At 47.2% G+C, this 20,311-nt stretch overlaps 2 protein-coding genes across 67 annotated transcripts in view; one reads left to right on the top strand and one right to left on the bottom strand.

Moving 5' to 3' along the window:
* Nucleotides 1–2,057, top strand: part of CELF4 (CUGBP Elav-like family member 4) — a 296,711-nt gene extending 294,654 nt beyond the window's left edge. For all 49 annotated transcript variants that reach the window (XM_072829352.1, XM_072829398.1, XM_072829349.1 and 46 more), the window contains one exon: nt 1,389–2,057. Coding sequence is in view for 3 of the 49 variants with exons in the window: in XM_072829354.1 (XP_072685455.1) it covers nt 1,389–1,415 (27 nt within the window). In the remaining 46 variants the exon portion in view is untranslated. The remainder of the gene's footprint in view (nt 1–1,388) is intronic.
* Nucleotides 2,058–17,973: 15,916 nt separating this feature from the next.
* The window catches only part of KIAA1328 (KIAA1328 ortholog), a 366,532-nt gene continuing 364,194 nt past the window's right edge, over nt 17,974–20,311 (bottom strand). For all 18 annotated transcript variants that reach the window (XM_072829337.1, XM_072829338.1, XM_072829331.1 and 15 more), the window contains one exon: nt 17,974–18,947. In XM_072829337.1, coding sequence (XP_072685438.1) covers nt 18,737–18,947 — 211 coding nt within the window. In that variant the 3' untranslated portion in view covers nt 17,974–18,736. The remainder of the gene's footprint in view (nt 18,948–20,311) is intronic.

Raw genomic sequence — 20,311 nt, 5'->3', positions numbered from 1 at the left:
ATGGAATGATTTAAAAAAAAAAATTCTAAACCAAAAAACTAGAGTACAAAGCCAGAGACCTCTGAGAGAGAGCCTGGTAACAATTGTAAGGTTTGTATTGTAGCCACTTCTGCTAAATTAAATGTGGGGAAGGGAGGTGGGGGGCCTGGGGGTTGGGGGGGGCTTTTTGGTTGGTTTGGAAAAAACAGTACTGACAAAAGCAAAATGCACCTTTTTGTTTACAACTGAAAAAGGGTCCTTGACAAGTGTTTTTTAATTTTATTATTATTTTATTTGGTGTTGTAATTGTTTAGACTGCTGTGTACGGTTTGCTGTTTGTTGAATCAACAGTGTGAAAAACCTGCCAGCATGGATTGATATACGCATGACGTTGTCCCCTCAACTGGGGGCTTTGCAGTTCTAACTTTCTTGATGTAACCAGTCACCCCCATGTATAAGTGGAAGCTGCTTGCTATAATGGAGATGAGTCTCATTTGTTAATTCACAATGATTAAGCATTCTCCTTCTGATTCTAGTCAGATCATGATTTTTTTCTTAAAGGCAAAATGAAACACCAAAAAAAGTCACCATTCAAAACAAAATCGAGAACTGAGTTAATTTATTTAAAAGCTTGATGATGAAATCCGTTCTAACTTGTTTTAGGTTCTCCCATCCTCTCCCTTGAAGTTCTGAATTTCCTCTAAATTCCCTGGCATGTATGAGAAAAATATTATGTGTGTGTGTGTGTGTGTATGTGTGTATCTATGCATATACATACACACATATCCATGTATATCCACATATGTGCAGGTGAATATATTCTACACATATATCCAGATATACATATATATACATAGCCTCGCAAATAGTTATGACCTTGGGAAAGAAGCGGTTGGCTGGAAACTGGGCAAGGGTTCAGCGAAATTCATGGCACGGATGTCTTGCTTCTTTTCCTCAAGCAGGGGAGGAGGGGGTTGGGCTGCTAGATTTTTGCTGTCTTGTTTGCTAGGCTTCTGTATACATATTGTATCTGGGCTAGATCCCTCAGACATTGGTTTAATTGTGAATCATATCCCACAGTCCCAAATTCTTCCCTTAGATCTAGCCACCCGCCCCCCTCCCCCATTCCAGAACTCTAAAGGAACCCAAATCGAGACCCCTCTCCCAACAACCAAACCTCAACTACAACCATCGCCACTAGACCTCCAGTGGTTTCTTATTCTGAATGGAAGAGTCAATTTCTTTTTTATGTATCATGATCATGACTAATTCTCATACTGGTCTCTCCCCTCCCTCCCGCCATCCCCCAGAACTCCCACCCTAACCCCTGAGGCAGGGTCCTTTTGGTGTTTGGATGCATTTTGTGTTTCCTCTCTTGACTTAATCAGCCCCGATTTTCTTCATTTTAGGGCAGGATGCTGAACGGGCTACATTAAAAAACAAACCTCTCTCTATATCTATTTATAAATGAGAACTGTTGGATGACACCTTTGACATATCAGCCAATATCAATCAAGCTGAAGACTCCAGACACTCTCTGTGACTGTAACATTTCTTCAAGGAAAGTATAGCGTCTGTGGAGTTCAGAGGGCACGTGTTTGGGGGAATAATATCTATGATACGAAGAAGAAGATGAAGAAAAATGAGAAAAAAAAAACACAAAAAAGGCAACTTTCAAACAAAATAACTGGAGACCAGATGGGGAGGCTGGAGGGCTGGGAAGTGGGAAGAGACACTGCTTACCGATCCCCGGGGCTTTTCCAGCCCGTGGGCACCTGCGGCAGGCTGGGGCAAGCGGTGTGGCGGGGCCTGGTCCCCAGGAGGCGGCTGGGAGGCCGCCACTGAGCATCTCTATCTGTCATTCCTTTAGCTATTTAGGGACCAAAGGACCAAACTTTTTATTGCAGCTGTGTAGCTCTATGTCAAATAGAGGGGGGTGGAGGAGAACCTCCTTCCTGCCTCATGGCTGTTCTTGAAACAGCTTAGAGCGATTCTATGAAAAAAATGTAATAAAAAAAACAAAAACAAAAAAAAAAAACCACAAAAAAACAAAAAAGCAACAAAAAAAAGGAAAATAATGCTTCAATGCTTTTAAAACAGCAAGATAATAGTTCTTTGATACTTTGAGAGGCGCTTTGATTACCCTCATTCAAGTCTATGACACTTTCCTATGGTTTTCTGTATTATATGTCTGGATGGAGCTGTTAAGATGAACGAATTGGTGGATATTTGGGGAAAGCAACAAAAATATTAAAACTCATTAACCGTGAAGTGTGAGAAAACAAGGAGGGGACAAAAGGGACTTACAAGGCAAGATAATTGTTGTGAAAAGTCTGTAAATGCTTCTAACTCTTCCCCCTCTTAAAATCATAATAGTTGTACAGAATTTTAAAAAGGAGAAGTTTAAAATACCTATATAATAGAAGAAAAATTAGAGGAAAGCAAAAAATAAAAAAAAATAAAAAAGGAAAAAAAAAAACCTATAGAAGTTAGCGTTACTGCTAAAATCCCAGATGTTGTAGGACTGTACTTTTGTAGAGTTTAGACTGAGCATCGATCCCTTCTCCCCGCGAGTGCTGTCGGACGCCGCCGTGCACCCCGAGGGCCAGGCCGGACTGCCCAGACCTGCGGGCTCCCGGCCGCCGCCCACCGCCGCTGGGGGCCGCGCCGTCGCTGGAAGGCCCCGCCGCCCGCCCTCGCCTGCTTCGCTCGGGAGCTGCGCGCGCTCGCCCGCTCTCCGCAAGCCCTCGACACCTGCCGCTTCACTCGCCTTCCATGCTTGCTCCAGAGACTTTCCGGGCAAGGGAGACCTGGGAAATTCATCTTAAAACAACTAAACAACACACACACACACAAAAACCTTAAACAAGAGAGAGAAAAATAAACAATCTTTGAAGAATTTCTGAAACTGTTTACAAGGAATTTTGAAAAACAGGGATGTTTAAATGATGCCGGCTCTGTTTTTCTGTAAATAAATTTGCATATTTTGTAGGACTTTTAATTGTAATGATAGAGAAAAAAACAAGGAAAACTATTTAATGAAAGCACGATATTTATCTTTGGTAAATGACTTTAGAGCAGTTAAAAAGACATTGCTTAAAAAAACTCAGAATCAGAAAAAACACTGAATTATTTAAGAACACATATATTTTAAAGTATAACATATTTATTATAATTTATTTGCACCGTTGGGAAGACTTGCTTTGGCATTCTGCCTTGATACCCTCCTCTCATTGATGTCCAGGTCATCTGGAGGCCAGGGGGCTCTCAGACTTACCATCCCCCTCCCACTTTTTTTTTTCTTTCTTTACAGGGACAACTGTCTGGTTCCTCTTAGGCCTCCTGCCTTTCCTTTCTTTCTGTCTATTTCGTTGGTTAATTATTATTTTTTAAATTTTCTTTTTCTTTCTCTTGGCTCCTCCTTTTAGGATGTCCAGATGTTGTAAAAAAAAAAAAAAAAAACAGCCGCAGTTCAGTACAACTGCTCTTTTCACACTCAACTCCCTAAAACTCCTTGTAACCTTCTGTAACTATTGGATGACGCTTTCTCCAGCTTAGCCCTAAATAAAGCACAGTTTAAAAAAAAAAAACCAACACAAGACTTCTTCAGTGGTCTATGCTTCCCGGAATCTGGTCAGGTGGCCCATTGGCAATAGCTTGGTCCTTCTCTCCATGGCTTCTGTGTGCTCGGTTGGAATCTGAACTGTAGGGAGTACTTTCTGGGAGGTGATGGGGGGCATGAGAGGAGGTCCTGGTCCACACTGTGAAACATCTTAAGGTGTGTCTCTGAAAGCCTCCATTGCAAACCCATTCTTTTGGCTCCTGGGCCAGGATGGCCATAGTGCCCAGATACAACAGAAACTACCCCCCTTCTCCCCAACAGGAGGAACCTGAGGCCACCTGTCCTGAGTTGGGGGTGAAGCACTGTAAGGGGTTTAGGAAGGAGGCAGCCGAGGCGGGGACCACAAGCGAGGAAGGATGAGGACATAACCCAAAAGTTGCCACACAGCATTTTCTCCTGGTCCTGCACCTTGTTGCACTGCATTGACAGTTTACAGGGATGCAGAAAACCATTCTGGAGGATGTCCTTGGAGTCGAGATTCTGAGGGCAGGTGGTGTAGAGGGATGAACTGCCTGGAGTGCTCCCACTTCTCTCTCAGGACATAGATGTCCAAACCGTGAAAGCCAGGGGAGAGTTGAGACAGAAACTGTGTGTGTGTTGCGGGCGGTCCAAAGGAGGAAGGTTGGGAGTCAGGATTTGGGGGTGGGGAGGTGGCTAATAGATAGCAGGTCCTTCTGAAGTGAGAGCCCAGAGGCACCTCAGTCACAAGCCTTCATCAGCCCCTGTCCTGGGACGGATCTCTTCTCCAGTTTGTCTCATTCCCTTCAGCCCCATGGTCTCCTCTAAGAACGAGCAGAGCCCACCAAGGGTCTCCTTTCCTTGCCATGTGAGGGGGCAGGAAGGCTTCCCGATTTCAGGTGCCTGGTCAGGGAGGAGACTGGAGTGCTGGGAGATAAGAGTCCTTGTGGGTCTGTCTGTGCCCTCCTGTGGAAGAGTGGGGAATGGCTTCCGCTCTCAGATGTCTTCTCTGTTGCAGGGTGTATAGAGAGCAGAAGTCAGAGCCCCAGCTCCCGAGTAATACCTGGACCTAGTGTTCAGTCCTCTCTTCCCACCTCTGTTCCCAAGGCCAAGGGCCAAGTCCTTGTTTCTCACACTAGCCTGTGAAATGTTAGCCCTAATGCATTAGGAGGTGGGGCAGGCCTTCAAGCCTTGACTTAAGTGTGGAGATGATTCCGAGATGAGATCCTCAAGGTCCCTTAAAACTAGCCCCACTTCCCCTACCAGGCTGTGACCCCGGTGACAGCCTGCTCTGCCCATTCTGGGGAGCTTGTAGGGAGCTGGCCTTCTTGAAAGAATTTACTGCAAAGGGCATGACATCATGTCAGGCGTTAGGTTCTCCTGTGAGGAATGGGTAGGTGTTTTCTAAGGGATTCTCTGGGTTTTACGCCTCAGACTCTTCAAAACCATGGTTTCTGTTGGACATTCCCAGCTGGAAACCAGAGGGATAACAGCCTCCACACCACTTCTGGCTTCCACTCTCAGAGCCCAGGGCCTCCCCTCCCCACTGGGTGTCCTTCTCTCTGGCACAGCTCACTGCTACCTCCACTGATGAGGCTCAGGGGCTGTGGGGCCCCTGGGGGCTGCCCCAAGGGAGCTGGGCTGTGAAGGGGGTTGGCCAGTTTTGTTCAGTTCCAGGTACCACTGACTGAGAGTTGAAAACATGGGAACCAGATGTGAACATGCCAGTTCTGTAAAATAAACCCTCTACTTAAAAACCACACACCCAGTGACTAATGAATGCATAGCATGTTTAAGAGAAAGTACAATTTATTAACCTCTGGGGAAAAGTCCCAGCTTCTTTGAAAACTTGCTGAAGACTATCGGGTCACTTTGCACACGATTACAGGGAGCTCAGGGACCACAGCTCATCCATCATCCCCTAGCCAAGAACCCCTGATTTGCAGTGTTATTTAAGAAAACCCAAGACCCAATTCTCATTAATTTCTGCCTATATCCTATGGCTTATATTCCTCTGCTAGTCTTCTTCTACTTGCAGTTTTTTATTTCTTCATAGCTTCCCCATTCGAAAGACTTTTTGCTTATCATACATTTTTTATCTCAAGCATGATGAAAAGTAGAGATACCCACATGAAGAACCTCCATGTGTTTAAAGGAAAAAAACTACCACCTAGCTTTTTTTCCTTTAAAAACTTTTATTTATTTATTTTAGAGAGAGCACACCAGTGCACATGCATGTGAAGTGGGGAGAGGCAGAGGGAGAGAATGTCCAGCAGACTCTCCACTGAACTCTGAGCCAGCCACAGGCTCAGTCCGAGGACCCTGAGACCATGACCTGAGCTGAAACCAAGAGTCAGATGCTCAGAGCCACCCAGGCGCCCCCCACCCAGCTTTAACATATGTGAACTCATGAATTATTTTTGCAGCAAATCCTAAATATCAAGTAATTCATTGATAAGTATCTTGGTTTGCCCTCAACATTTTTTTAAAAAAGATTTTATTTATTTATTCATGAGAGAAACAGAGAGAGAGAGAGGCAGAGACACAGGCAGAGGGAGAAGCAGGCTCCACGCAGGGAGTCCGATGTGGGACCCGATCCCGGATCCTAGGATCACACCCTGAGCCAAAGGCAGATGCTCAACTGCTGAGCCACCCTGGCGTCCCAGCCCTCAACATTTTTGATGCAGTGTTGCTGTCTAGAGGCTGGTGTGGCCTGTGGGGCAGCTGTTGGGGGAAACTGGTGGCCTCCCCCAGCCTTATCCTGGGGCAGGTGCTGGCTCCTGGTTAGATCCCAGGGCTCCTTCCAGCTCCTGCCCCCCCCCATCCCCCAGGGATTTTCAAAGGCCTTCAGCTCTCCATTCACTCTGTACTCATTTTCTCTCCCTTCTCCCTTTCTGTGTGATGCTAATATGAAAAGAATGTGTTTAGTTAGAACTTTTAGTTAATAGCTCCCATCTCTTTCTGGGTTTTTATAGAGATCTGACATTTTTCCTATTCTGAGCTGGATCCCACGCACTCCCGCACACGGAGTGTAGTGAGACACAGACGGATCAGAGCCTCCCCACCCACACCAGTGTTTCCAGGTCCTCCGGCCTCCTGCCTGCCAAGCTCTACTGCCAGAGAGCTGGGCAAACCTGCAGCTCCCTCTGGCATGAGGTCTACTGGGCCACCAACCACAATGCGAACCCCACCATCCGGGTAAGGGGGTCAAGGGACATTGGGCCCGTGAGCTCAGGGACTAGCCCTGCCCAAGGGAACATATCAGACTTGGCGGTGAATACTATGCGTCTCTCTCACAAAATGGAATCCACCCTCGAGTAAAAAGTATTAGCTACCATTGGTTCCCCACCTCTAGTAGACGATTCACTCCTGGCGGGTGGACGTTCGTCACTGTTGATTCACTGCCTGCATGAACGAGGGAGGGAAGGAAGGAAGGAAAGCACTGCCTGCAGACCACTGAAGACATGTTCCAGAGGGGTGGGTGTTCTGAACATGCTTTTTAAATAATAGCACACTCGGAGTCAGTGTGTAGCCAGCTCTCTTTCCCCTCAGCTGAGTATTTGCAAGTATAGGCTTTTGACTTGAGAGTTGCCTCTCTGCCCCTCCATCCTGCTTCTCTAAGCTGCCCTCCTCCCTGCGAGTCCTCCCTTCGGTTCCCTGCTGTCTCCCCCATGCCCTTGGTGTCTGGTCTTCAGGCCTGCCCCAGCACCCCAGGCCCCTCCTATCAGCCAAACTCCTTTTCCTTCATGCTAGCCTAACTCCTCATCCCTTTCAGGAGCTCCGAACATCCCCCTCTGGGCTTGCACCTTCCGTGGGGGTCTAACCATGATTTGCCTAGACCAGGAGGAGGCTCAGAGACTAGAGTATGGGAGTGAAGAAAGCATAAGCTTTGACGTCTGACCATATGCAAACCCAGTTCTTTCAAATATCTTCTGTGTCACTTTGAAAAAGCTACTTAACCTCTCTGAGCCCCAGTCTCCTCCCTAAAATGGGGATAATAGTACTACCACCCCAAGGGTTGCGAGGAGTACATGAGACAGCCATGCACGGCTACCTCCTGCTGCCCCAAGGATTCTGAGTTGTAAATGATGGGAGAGAATAGATACTGAGGATGAACAGTTCAGGCTTCGATCCCCTTTGTCCCTTTCCTTAGTTCCATTGGATCGACACTTCACGTCCTAATTGAAGCAAGCTTGAACTTGACATCAGACCACTGTAAGCCACCTTCTCCCAGTCCAGTCAGCCCTGCGACTCTCCCAGAGAATTCCTGTCATCTTGAGGTGCACACACCTCTGTTTCTTGCTGCTCACACTCTTTCCCAGGGACCCCAATTAGCTGCTGCTCCCATGCCCCTTCCTCTCCTTGCCCTTTATCCCAAGAGCATTCCTGGCAACACTGTGGCTGTTATTGTCTACAAGCCTCCTCTGGGGTCACATGGCCTCAGGCTACATATTAATTTGGTCTTTGCATTTTAAAAATGTTCCTTGTTTTTTTTAAAGGCAACATATTCATATATTTCAAAATTCAAAAAGTATGAAGAAGTATACGGTGAAAAGTCTTCCCACCTCTTCCAGCCAGTGTGCTCAGTTATTTCTATTACCCTATTTACACGTGTGTACGTGGGGGTCACTGGCATGAGGAACTCAGCCCTTATTCTCATTTTCAGTGGGGAGACCCAGAGCTGGGCAGTTGGCAGCGCCAGGCTCCAACAGCTGGCCTGTGGGGGTCCCAGCAGATAAGCCCAGGCCCCAAGGATGCTCAGGACCCTGACGGCTGGGGAGAGGAATCGGGGCCCTCACACTCATCGTTTGGGCTCTTCTTTCTGAGCCGTGGGTGTAGCTACCACTTAGGGGCGCTGGCTCTGAGCTAGACCTTGTGTTGAGCTGTCTCGTTACAACCCCACTTAATGCTCCAAGGTGGGTGTTTTCGTCCCTATTATATGAATGAGGAAACAGACTCAGAGAGGTGCAGTCCCTTGCCCAGATGACCCAAGTCAGGGTCTGAGCCCAGGGCTGTGTGCAGAATGGTGGGTGCTCTGAATCTCCATACCTCAGCAGCCCGGGCTGTGGACCCTCTCCACAGCAGCTTCCTCCTATGCTGTGTCCAGCCTCCTAGCTCCCCACTCCTGCTCACGGGTCTTTCAACCACCCAATCTCACCTTTGGGAAATGCATCATCTATGTCGGCTCAGGTGCCAGGAAAGGTCCTGTCCTCCTCCCCTTCATCAGCTGGGCTGGAGTTGGCTTCTCAGGCTTGAGTGAATGACATGGTACTTAGCATGCTGCTAAGGAGTCCAAAGTCCTCCCACCCTAGTAGTACTTGCTGGCAGTGGGGACAGAGGGGGAGCATGGAGGGAAACAGAAAAACCCAAAGACCCAATTAGCTTTTATTCTTAGCAAGGAGAGGAAGTTCAGTGGAAATAAATGGAATATTTATTAACAGTTTATGCAACCACCTGAGGTTCAAAACCTTTTGTGCTTTTGTCCACTCTGTTTTCTCCACACTGAACTCTGGAGAAAACTATAAGCAAATTCTGAAGATTAATGCAAACTGGCTCTCCATCACTCCAAATCAAGGGGAAGATTTGACCATTTCTGGGGGTCCCATACTCCACTAATTGAGGTATGAGGATTCCTCTTGTCTCCAGAGTCTCCATGTGAATCATCTTGGCTACTGCCCCTCCCTCTTTACCTCCTCCTGGGGCCCAGCTCTGGGGCCCAGGCTGGGGGCACTGGGGTGGCAGGAAATCGCTGGACCCATATGCTGCCAACTTTGTCTCCCATCTACCTTTCCCTGGGGTCCCAAGAGGGGTTTCAGAAGCCAGGCAATTGTGGTTCATTTTTAGCCTGCGTGGGCAGGGAATGGACTCAACAGGAACTACCATGAGGGCCACCAGGCAGACCCAATACACCTGCCCTGTTATACCCCAGTACTGCTCAGGGCCTCAGATCCCACAGTGAGGCCTTTTTCTTTGGGTCAGACTTGGGCCTCAGTTTGCCTAGTCTTTAAATGAAAATCATCGTGGAAGGCGGGGTACACTGGTTCCCTACATAACAGCACTGTGCTGAGGATCAGGGGAGACGTGATAATGACAGCACACACATTGCCACCCTCCGAGCACAATGCTGAGTGTGTTATGGGTATTCTTTCTAACCCTGCAAGCGACTCTGCAAGGTGCTATCACCTTACTTGGCCAATGAATCATCAGAGGCTTGGGGAAGGTAAATAACTTGCCCAAAATCACAATGCAAGAAAGTAACAGAGCCCAGATTCAAAATCAGCTACACTCATCCCCCCGTAGGAGGCTCCTTGCCAAGCAAAGACAACTGACTGCAGGGTAGTGTGGTGCAGGGCTTGGGGGAGCCCTGAGGAGGGAAGGTAGGTAATCTTGTCTGGGGGGGGGGGACACTTGGGCTGAGTGTTGGAAAGTGAGCAAGGGTTAACTGGATCCCCAGAGAGGGGCCCTGGAGGAACAAAGGACCCTGGCGCTGCTGAAGAACTGCAAGATGTGTACATAGGTGGGGAATATGCTGGGGACGACACGGGGCCTGGCTTAAAAGCAATCCACCTACTGATGATCCGGACACCGTCCTGCCTATTTCACCGATGCCATGCCAGTTACCTTTCCCATAACCCTGGAGCCTGTTTTACAGACTCTGTTTTACAGAGTATAAGCTTGTGCTCAGTCTCATGGTTGGGCAGGGCTGGAGTTTGAGCCCAGGTCCCCTGCTGGCAGATGCTGCACTTGTGATCATTATTGCTGTGGGAGAGACTCCCTAGTTGAGGCACTGGCCTAACAACTCTTCCCTCAGAAGCTTCTTCGCTGACTGTATTCCCTGGCCTCATACCAAGATACACAACCTGACCACGGGATGGAGTGAACGGAAGCAGGATTGTCCCAGACTCAGACCTCTGCCCCTGCCAGTTTTCTCCTCTGCCAAGCAAGCAGGTGTCCTGGGTCTCAGGAGTTTGGCCCAGCTCTCTGCTAAGTGTTGGGAAGGGCCATGGAGAAGAGAGAGGGCAGAGGAGGGAGCCTGTGAAATGTCCTCAGCCTAGCTCTGGAGAGAAGAGCCATCTGAATGAGAGAACACAGCTGTTTTACCCACCACTTTATTCTGCTCTTGATTCTGAGCAGAAGCGGAAGCAAGTCTTGACACTTGCTGCCTTGCCCTGAATGCTGGGCAAACTTAAGAGGCCTCTGGGTTCTAGGTATCCTTTAATCGAGAACTACTCGAGAGTATTTTGTGCCTCAAGCATGGCACTCAATGCCTGGCACCTATTAGGTGCTCTGCAGTGTTTGCCAAATGAGTGAGAAAGGTGTGGCATGGGGGGATTGCCGCCTTTGGACCCCTTCTGAATACCCCATACCTGGTACACTATGGACCTGGTACACTCCCTCTGCCTCCTCTTGCCCCAACTTTGCACAAGGATTAGAAGAAAGCCTGGTGGTTCCGGTCTTCTCATTACCCGGGGAGCTGGTGGGATGACAGGCATTTAGGAAAAGGTCCCTGGGGCCCTCACAGATGGCTTATGGACACAGATTCTCCTGTCGTTCCAGATTTCTGACCATTCACATTCTCCCTGCCCTTGGTTCAGGGTCCATTGCTCCAGAGAGCTCTAGCTCCAGCTGAGCACCTCTTTTCTGACCTCCTATTGGCCTCAGAGTGAGGACTGCTCCACTGGGCTTTCCTTCCACACTGTTCTGTACTGCTCTGTATATATGGTCCCTTCCCTAGCTGAAGTCCTTGAGGAAAAGAAATGAGCTGTCTCCTTTTCCAATCTCCTGTCTAACTCTGGGCTTGTCAAAGACGGTAGTCAGAACCTAGTAGAAGACTAAGGATTTACATGGAATGTGCTGAATCATCAGAGGATGCTGAAACTTGTAGGTATAAGGAAAAAAAGAAACAATATTTACATAGTCTCCAAGTATCCCCCACTTTCCACACTAATAAATTACAAAGGAAAATTTAATTGTACAATTGTACCTTAGTCAGGTGATTAAAGTTAATATCCCCTGGACTGAAGGCAAGAGGTATCATGGGCCTCCTGGTGTGATGTACCGAGGACTCAGCACCACTTACTCCTGCTGAAAATGCAGAACCTGAATGCAATCCTATGAAAACAACAGACAGGCCCAAATTGGGGAACATTTTACAAAACAGGTGGCTTGTACTCATCTCAGAGCTAAATGTGGCTTACGATCCCAGGACAGAATTGTTTTTTCTTTTGTTAAAAAGGAAATTTCAGGAAAGGAAACTAAGCTAGGAAGGAAATTGGGCAGAACTTCAGCTAAGGTTGCAGATGAGATAATGGCATTGTGTTGATGTTAACCTCCTGTGATCATGGTACTGTGGTCATGCAGAAGAATGGTCTGTTTTTAGGAAATCCATGCTAAACTATTAGGAGAAAGAAGAGTATTATGTCTGCAGTTTACTGCTGAGTATTTCAGGAAAAAAATAATATATGTATTTATATATGTGTGAGAAAGAGTGAATGATAAAGCAAATGGTTTTAAAATGTTAGCACTTGGGAAATATGGGTGAAGGGTTTACAGGAATACTTTGTATTGTTTCCAAAACTTTTCTGTAAGTCTGACTTCAAAAGAGAATGAAGAAAAGGTGGCCAGTTTGAAATTTGCTGGGTCAGCCTGAAGAGAGCTGTCAGCCTCTTGGACTGGGCATTGCAGGGACCGGCTCCCCACCCACCATCCATTGAGGAGGGAACCGGGAGCCCCAAGTGGGGAGGGGACATGCAGCAGGGAAGCAGCCATGGTTGGGAACCTATGCAGGTGTCTTTCCACCAGACCCTCCTGCTCCTGTGGCAGGCCTAGAGGTAACTGGGTGGCTCTGTCGGTTTGGCTCAGGTCATGATCCTAGGGTCCTGGGATGGAGCCCTGCATCAGGCTCCTTGCTCAGTTAGGAGCCTGCTTCTCCCTCTGCCTGCGTATGCTCTGTCAAATAAATAAATAAAATCTTTTTAAAAAATCCAAAACACCAGGCCCAGTATTTAAGGCTGACCAGGAACTTCCTGACTTTGGGGGTTCTCTGTTTTCATGCATTTGAGACATGGCTTCTTGCTGGGAACCCTTCTTTCCCTGCCTTTGCCCAGCAAAAATGTCCCTTTGCTCAGCAAAAAAGGTTCTGAGTGAAGAACCTCCCCTTCCTAGGAGCCCCTGTTCAGGCCTCTGTGATGACTGGCCTGTGGGAGCTGTACTGTAGTTCGACGTAGCTCTTGCATGCAGTGCAGGGTCAGGCACCAGGTCAGGGGACTGTGCCTAGTGCATGGTGGGCAATCAAAAAAAAATGTGTCAGAGTTTATGGAAGACCAGTGTGTCCTGAACTTTTTGAATCTGATGAAAGCTGTGAATCCTCCAGTCCAGGTGAGCATCCAGGTGAAGAGTGAGATGGGAGATGGGTGACAAGGCAGCTCTCTACCCAGACTGATGGTTTGGGAAGGCCAGGGGACATTTCCCTTTTGAGACAGCCTATTCCCTGCTCCGCCCCCCCCAACACATATAGTAGGGGACAGAAGCCCCTGGGCTCCTGGCCCACTTCTCTGCTCTTTTCCTAAGCTCACCTGCAAGATGTGGGGGTGGCCCCCTCGCCAGACCCTCCCGTACTGCGGCTGTACCTGCCGCTCCTCCTAGTAGGGCAAAAGCAACCAGAGAGGTGGGGAGAAGTTCTGCTGGAGGGTCGCTGCTCTTAGGGCCCTTCTCACACTCACTCCTACTCGACTTTTGTTCCTCTAGCACAGTAAATCTCCTTCTATTATTCTCCAAGTTGATATAGTAAGTTGTGTCATTTTGAGAAGAAATACATAATGGTATATTAGAGGAATCATGGATCTCCTCATTCATGCTTAGAAAAAATTTATTACAATGTAAGAAAGTCTGAATAGCATGAATTTATTATAATGATTTAACACTTCTACACTTGAGTTAAAAATGCCTCTCCATAAATAACTGTCCCTGGAAAACATAGCAAATTTACACAGTTTACCGTTTCCCAATGTTATATAAATCCAACAAGCTTAAATCACCTCCAGCCGGGAGGAAGAGGCTGAAAATCGGGGCTGCAGAGTTCATACTGTCTCAGCTAGCAGCAACAAGCAGCAGGACAGCTGGCCTTCCCTTCCTCCAAGCTCCTCAGCTCAGCACTGGGGAAGAGAAGGACAAAGAGTGGGGACATCCCAGCTTATAAGGGCAGCACAAGAGGACAGTGGACCCTGGACAGCCTGGCAGTGGTCAGGCCAGGGCCTGTCTGTGCAGTGGTGCCAGTGAGGTGCCCGCCAAGGCCACCCAGCTCTGGAGAGCAGTGGAAGGGGAGGGCGAAGCTGGTGCCCATGCCCTGTCTGGGCCCTGGTCTTCCAGCCAGACATCTCCTCTTCTCTCACAAACCCCAACAATGTTCTTTACTCCTGGGTCTTCTGGTCCCTCCACCTTCCACGCAGCCCCCTCTGGCTCTGCTGGACACCCTGCCTAGGCTGACTTGCAGGAACAAGTTTTGCCTTATCATTCTGGCTTTCCTCTGGGCCTCTGGGCCAGTGATCCAGGCATCAACTTGTAAGGTAGGAATTACCATCCCCTTTTTGCAAGTAATTTTATAAATGATCATAACCGAGGCTTAGAGTTATAATTTATGAAGCTTAACTTTACAACACAGTTTAAATGTATAAAGTATAACGTGTCTAAATGTGTACAACTCACAAGTAGTAAGGCTGAAGGAGGAATCAGATAAACAGGCATTTCTAGCATAGCAAGTGTTGTGATAAGGGACATACAAAGGACTAAGAAAGCTCACAAGGTCAGGAGAAGGATATCATAGTGCCTTCAGGAACTATGGAAGTTCATAGTGGTTGGAGCACAGAAGTCAAGAGAAAAAAACAGTGGGGCCAGAGCTGTGCAGTGCAGACCCAAATCATGAAGATCCTCATGCATTATGCTCAGAAGGTCAAGCTCTCTCTTAAACACAACAGGAAACTAAGTACTGGGACTATCCAACACTTTTAAGCCAGGATGCGACATGGCAAGATGACCTGGTAGCTTCCTGGAGGACAGTAACAGGTAACCTTATGAGTACTTATTTATTTGTGCTGAGCACTCGACATGCATTAGCTCACTGCGCCCCCCAATAACCCCTTGAGGTAGGTTCTGTTATGATCCCCATTTACAGATAAGAGTGAGGCAAAGGGTAAAGTCACTTGTTCAAGGCCATCTGGTAGGAAGACAAATGCAGAGACTGTTGTGCTAGAGAAGTACCAGCAGAGATAGAGGTAAGGGGGTGTGTTAAGAAATAGGAGGTGGACCTGCCATTACTTGTGAGTTTGACAGGAAGGAGGAGACGGGAAGAAGGGAATAATGACTCTCCCAACCCCAGATTCCAAGTTGGAATTCTATTCTTTACTAGCTGATGACCTTAGTTAGGGCTTGTTATGCCTCATTTTCTTTATTGGTGCACAAGGTAACACTTTGAGAACCTTAGGTGTGCACAGACATACCCTTGTCCTCATTCCATAAAGGACTACAGGTGGCTTACAAGAAACACATATACAAATGATTTCTTAAAAGTATGACTTTCATAAGCATTGAATAAGATGGCACAGAGGGCTTGGAGCTGACTGACAATTGTGTTCTCGCCACCTCCACCTGAGGGGCATTTGCAGTCTCCTTGGTCAGGTGGAGGTGCCAGGTTGACCTGGGGAACAAGAGGCAGGATAGGGTCTCTGGCCATTAATTGAATCCACTCGTATGATCCCCAAACTGGGCATTTCCGGCACACATGCCCTCGCCTAACATCTCTTAGCACCTAAAGTCAACTAGATAGGGCCATTTTTCCTGCCTCGAAGTGCTGTGATAGTTTTTCCTTGCTGAGTAGTTTGGGGGACAGGCAAATGGAAGGGACTCAGAGGTGCACACAGATTGAAAGCTCCATTCCAGCAACCACACAACCAAGAGGCGGCTTGGTGTCCACATGATGGGAGCGAGTGGGAGTCAACCAGGAAAACCTATCAGGATGTGACAAATCGTTTCCTTTCTTTTGGTTGACCCAAGCTCCTGCTGTTTTAACACATACTGAAAAGAATAACATTTTGATAACCTGGAGTGTTGCTCTTGCTTTGGACCTCTGCCGATCTGATGAGGGGTGTTGAAGGGACCATTTGATATCAAAACCACATGGGGAAAATAGCCATGGAGATAATTTATTAACTTAAAATCTCATATGTATATAAACAATACTCTCTGAAGTGAGGATAAAGCCTGAGCTGGGAGGGGTCTGCCAAAACCTCCGTCCACCTCACTAGTGATGGCAGACTTCATCTAGCTGGGCTCCTTTAGGCCTATCCCTTCCCAGAGTCTCTGGCCGTGGTGCTGGGAGCAGGGCCGGGTGGAAAGGGAGGCTCTGACTGAGGAGAGAGCTCCTCCCTTCCCCAGGACATTGGGGATTTTTTAGATAAGTCCTCACAATGGGGGTCAGCTTTGGAAGAACTCTAGTGTGCCTCCAGGAAGGATGACTTGTCAGCAAAAGCTTTTCCTTGATTGACCTTAGTTTCCTAAATCAAGCATGTTGTGCCCCTGTAGGAGCTTGAATGGACATACTTTGTCCAGTCCCATGGTGCAAACATTGATTGGTTTCTCTCTCACAGAGTGATGGGCAGCAGGGTGGGCGATGTTGTGGCATTATCTGCAATACCCCTAGTATGTGTCTAGTCTTGCTCTGAGGAAGCAGCTGGAGGCATCCAGTCACTGTTGGGAGCACTTTACCAGTAAGAAAGCAGACTCCTCTGTGTCAGGCCCTCTCTCTGTAGGAAATCTGCAATTAGGCCAAACTTACAGGCTCTACAACAAACTTCTCATATATATACATATACATATCTCAAAGTCAGACAATGAAGATGCTAACATACGCTGTTCAATTCACAAGGAAGCCAATGGATTAGGCACATATTCACATCCCATTGTCCTGACACACAGGAAGTGCCTACAGGATAAAGGCAACTGGTGGGGGAATGTAGCATATAAAAAATAAGTTGATTGATGCTCTGCTGAACATCCATCTTTGCTCTTCCAAAATGCTCATGCAGGGGGAGGTAAAGAAGCAGTTAAACTCCAATCTGTGGCACGTGACCACTCCTGCCCCCAGCCAAAAGCCCTTAGCTTATATCTCTCATTTATGATTCTTCTAAAGGCAACAAGCTTCTTAAAGAAATAATCCTTTTCTTGGTCTTTCTGGCATCCTCTTATTCTAGAAAGCTGTAAAGACACTGGTCTCCAAATGAGGGAGTGTAGTTATGGCTGATCCAAGGGAGATGGATGTACTTACGGTGCTCTTGACACTTATGGGGCAAGGAAGAGAGAGTTCTGGAAATCTAAATTTAATTGAGAAAATGGCTAAGGGCTCTCAGTTTTTTGCTCCCTATTTTGCTATACCAAAAGGAAACTCAATTTTCCAAATGCTTTCTGAAATGGGATGAAATTGACTCAGCTCCTGTCATGAGGTGAACTTTAAAAGGACACTATAATCTGCAGTGTTTTTTCAACTTTGTAATTGAATGCCTAAAATTTGTTAATCTTGACCTCAGATTAAGGACTGGTGTTGGTAGATCTCATTTTTCTCTTCCCCAAACAGCAAGAAGATCAAAGGGAGGGAAGGCTAAGTAGAGGTGACAGGGCCTCAGCCAGAAGAGACAATGAGATTTAGATCTATCTAGATAAAGAATCTATTTAACAAGGCTTTTGTAGGCTGACATAATCTAGTTTTGATAAAGAATTCAGGGAAGCTATGCAGGCTCACCAACAGCAGTTTACCCTGGGTGGTCTGACTGTGGCTACCAATGCTCACTGATAAAGACTTTTGGTCCCACTTCAAGTCTGGAGTTGGGTGGAAGGGAGAGAGAAAGAAAGCGATACCCTCCAGATGAAATAAAGTCATCCACTACTCACTTCTGAGGACACATCTCCCTTGCTTCCAATGACTGGGAAGTTGTCAACTCACTGGCTCTAGCAGGCTCATCATGCTACCCATTAGCACAAGAGCCCACTAAAGCCCCTGTAAGCTGAAGGACCCATCTCAAGAGCTCTGCCAAATAGGAGAACAGAGAATGAGGTCTCAAGTGTACTTCTTCCACAAGCTTTCTCTGGGTTAAATGGAGGCCCAGTGGGAAAGATTGGTAGATGCTGCTTGGAGGGGCGGAGGAAAATCTGGCAAGTAGAGAGGGCTCTTTGGGGTCATGGGACAGTAACACAGAGCAGAGCACATAAAAGGCCTGGTCAACCTTGGGCCTTTGATCCTCAAGACGTAAGAGGGATGACCAGGGAAAGCCAATCAGCCTGTGGCAGCTGATGCTCCTTTCTCTCTAGTGGCATCTTCCCCAGACACAGCCATGAACAGCTCACAAATATAGACACTTGAGTCAATATAAAGTACTGAGTTATTGCTCTTATTTATTCTGGGAAATGAGTGGATGGCAGGAAAAGCATGTCAGGCCTGTGCCTCCATTTTATTTCCAGAGGGCAGTTGTTCCAGGTGTGTTACTTAATGCTGGTTTCCAAGGGTTGGTTGGGTCCCTCCCTCCGGCCCACTGTGCCCTGTGGTTAAGGGCTGATGACTCCTGGAAGGGACTCAAGACTGGTCCTGGTGACGTCACAAGCAACGGGGAGGGGCACTAAGCCCAACTTCAGAATTAAATGACTACCCGTATACAGAGGTGAAGGAGAGCTAGAGAGGTAAAGGTTCTTTCTTTCTGAAACTGCTTATGCTACAAAAGGGCTCCATTTCAATCAGAGGGATCTTTCCATGAAAAGGTTTTCCTTGTGTACAAAAGAAAGCCAACGTTTTCCAATAAGGCATTGCGAAGGAAACAGTGGAAATGAGGCTGAATATGCAAAGGGCTTTGCATGTAGAAGGTATTCCATGTTAATTTTCTAATCTCTGCTTGGCACGGGAAAGATATGGCCCTCCACTCCCATGCCCCCTTAATATGTTACCTACTGATTGGTATGATCAAAACCACCCTGGGTTTGTAGCATGATTAGTTCAACACATAACAGGATGTTAGTGAGAGAGGCCATTGTGAAAGGAGAGACACGGTTACTTTGCAATAAAATAATTTAAAATCCTAGATCAGTATATAAAGAAGCCCACACATGTCGTATGGGAATCCTGTAGCGTGTGTTTCAACGTCAAATGAAAAAGATATCTTCCAGAATTTGATTCTCCTCCAGGTCTTCAGGGGTCCTGCCTGCCCCCATCTTGTTCCATGTTGATTTTCGAGGACTGAGTCGGCGAGTACTGTGATTCCAGGCCCCAGCTTCTCTGGAGGGATGGGGCTGAGGTTTGGGAGCAGACTTTGGACTCAGAGATTGAACCAAATCCAATAGAGATGTTTCATACCTGCAACACACACAACCCAGACAGAAATTGATCAGACCAGTGGAATATCAGAATCTAAGAGGCCTACAGAAATGGGCTGCCAGGAGCAAGAATTGGATCAGTGATCACATCATGTGCAAGAAGGCCTTCTAGGGGAACTTTCTGGAAGTCGAACAGCAGAAGCCAGCCCCCTGTTGTCTGTAAGCTCTTCTCTTCTGTTGATCACTGACATTCTTTTCTGAGCTGTGAAGAGAGACTGTGGAGTGGGAAAAGGAATGGTGACAACAGTAATGATGGTAGTAGTAACATTTATTGTAGGCTTACTAAGTATCAGGCACTGTTCTTGATGCTTTACATACTTAACCTTCTAATCAACCCTATGAAGTAGGTACTATACTAGTCTGATCTCTATTGTGCATACGAGGAAACAGAGGCTCTAGGAAGTAACATCATGTGGCACAGTCAGGATTTGGACCCAGGTAGTTTGTCTCCAGTGCTCACATTCAGGACAGTGAAGCAGCTTCTCAAAGTCTTTGCAGCCAGACAGACCTGGTTTAAATCTCTGCTCTACCATTTGCAGGCTGTGTAATCTTGGGAAAGCCCTTCAACCATTCAGTTCAGATTCTCATGCATAAGGAGTTAACAGAACTTCTGTTAGGGTTAAATGAATCAGTTGGTATAAATTAACATAGTACTCAATAAATGCTAGTCCCATCCTGCTGGCTTACTCCCATTTTCTCTAGAATCTTGGGAAAAGAAACTCTCATCTGAATCTATGAAGAGCTTCCTCCAAAGAAAGACTGCCTTGGTATCCAGCATTTTCATCAGAAAGGGATAAGCTTAGATCAGCAGAGAGGCAGAGAAACTAATAGTGGTCAATAACACCCTCATCCATGGCTCATCTGTATGTATTCCCAGGATGGAAAGCCAAAGGCATAAATGTATGTCTCCATAGTCATTCATACAAGGGGCCAAGTAATTTCTACAGATATATCATGAAGCCTTGAGCAGGGCATGTGTGACCTGTGCAGTTGCACAGGGCCCTAGACATGGCTTACTGCTCTTCTGTTGTGGTCTTGAAACTCTTGATTTTATCTTTGACCTTGTGTTTTACAAATGAAGTCTGATGAGACAAGAGAGCAGGTGTGTGAACAGAGGAGATATGCTGGGAATGCATATGCGGGTTCAGGCCACAGGCATAGTGGGCAATGGACAGTGTTTGTGCCAAACAGTTGGCCTGGCTGCCTGGTGTGCACACTCATCCAGAAGCAGCCTGGGGCACCACAGGGCTTTGAGGGTGTGGCTGGGGCTAGGGCCTGGGCCCTTATCGGTGACGGTGATGGTGGCAGCAGGAGAAGCAGCAGTGGTGGTAGCAGTGCTGAGAG

This window comes from Canis lupus, chromosome 6, assembly GCF_048164855.1.
Source record: "Canis lupus baileyi chromosome 6, mCanLup2.hap1, whole genome shotgun sequence".
In the NCBI taxonomy this organism is placed as follows: Eukaryota; Metazoa; Chordata; class Mammalia; order Carnivora; family Canidae; genus Canis; species Canis lupus.
Note: the sequence above shows the minus strand (reverse complement) of the source record. Positions and strands in the feature narration are given on the sequence as shown.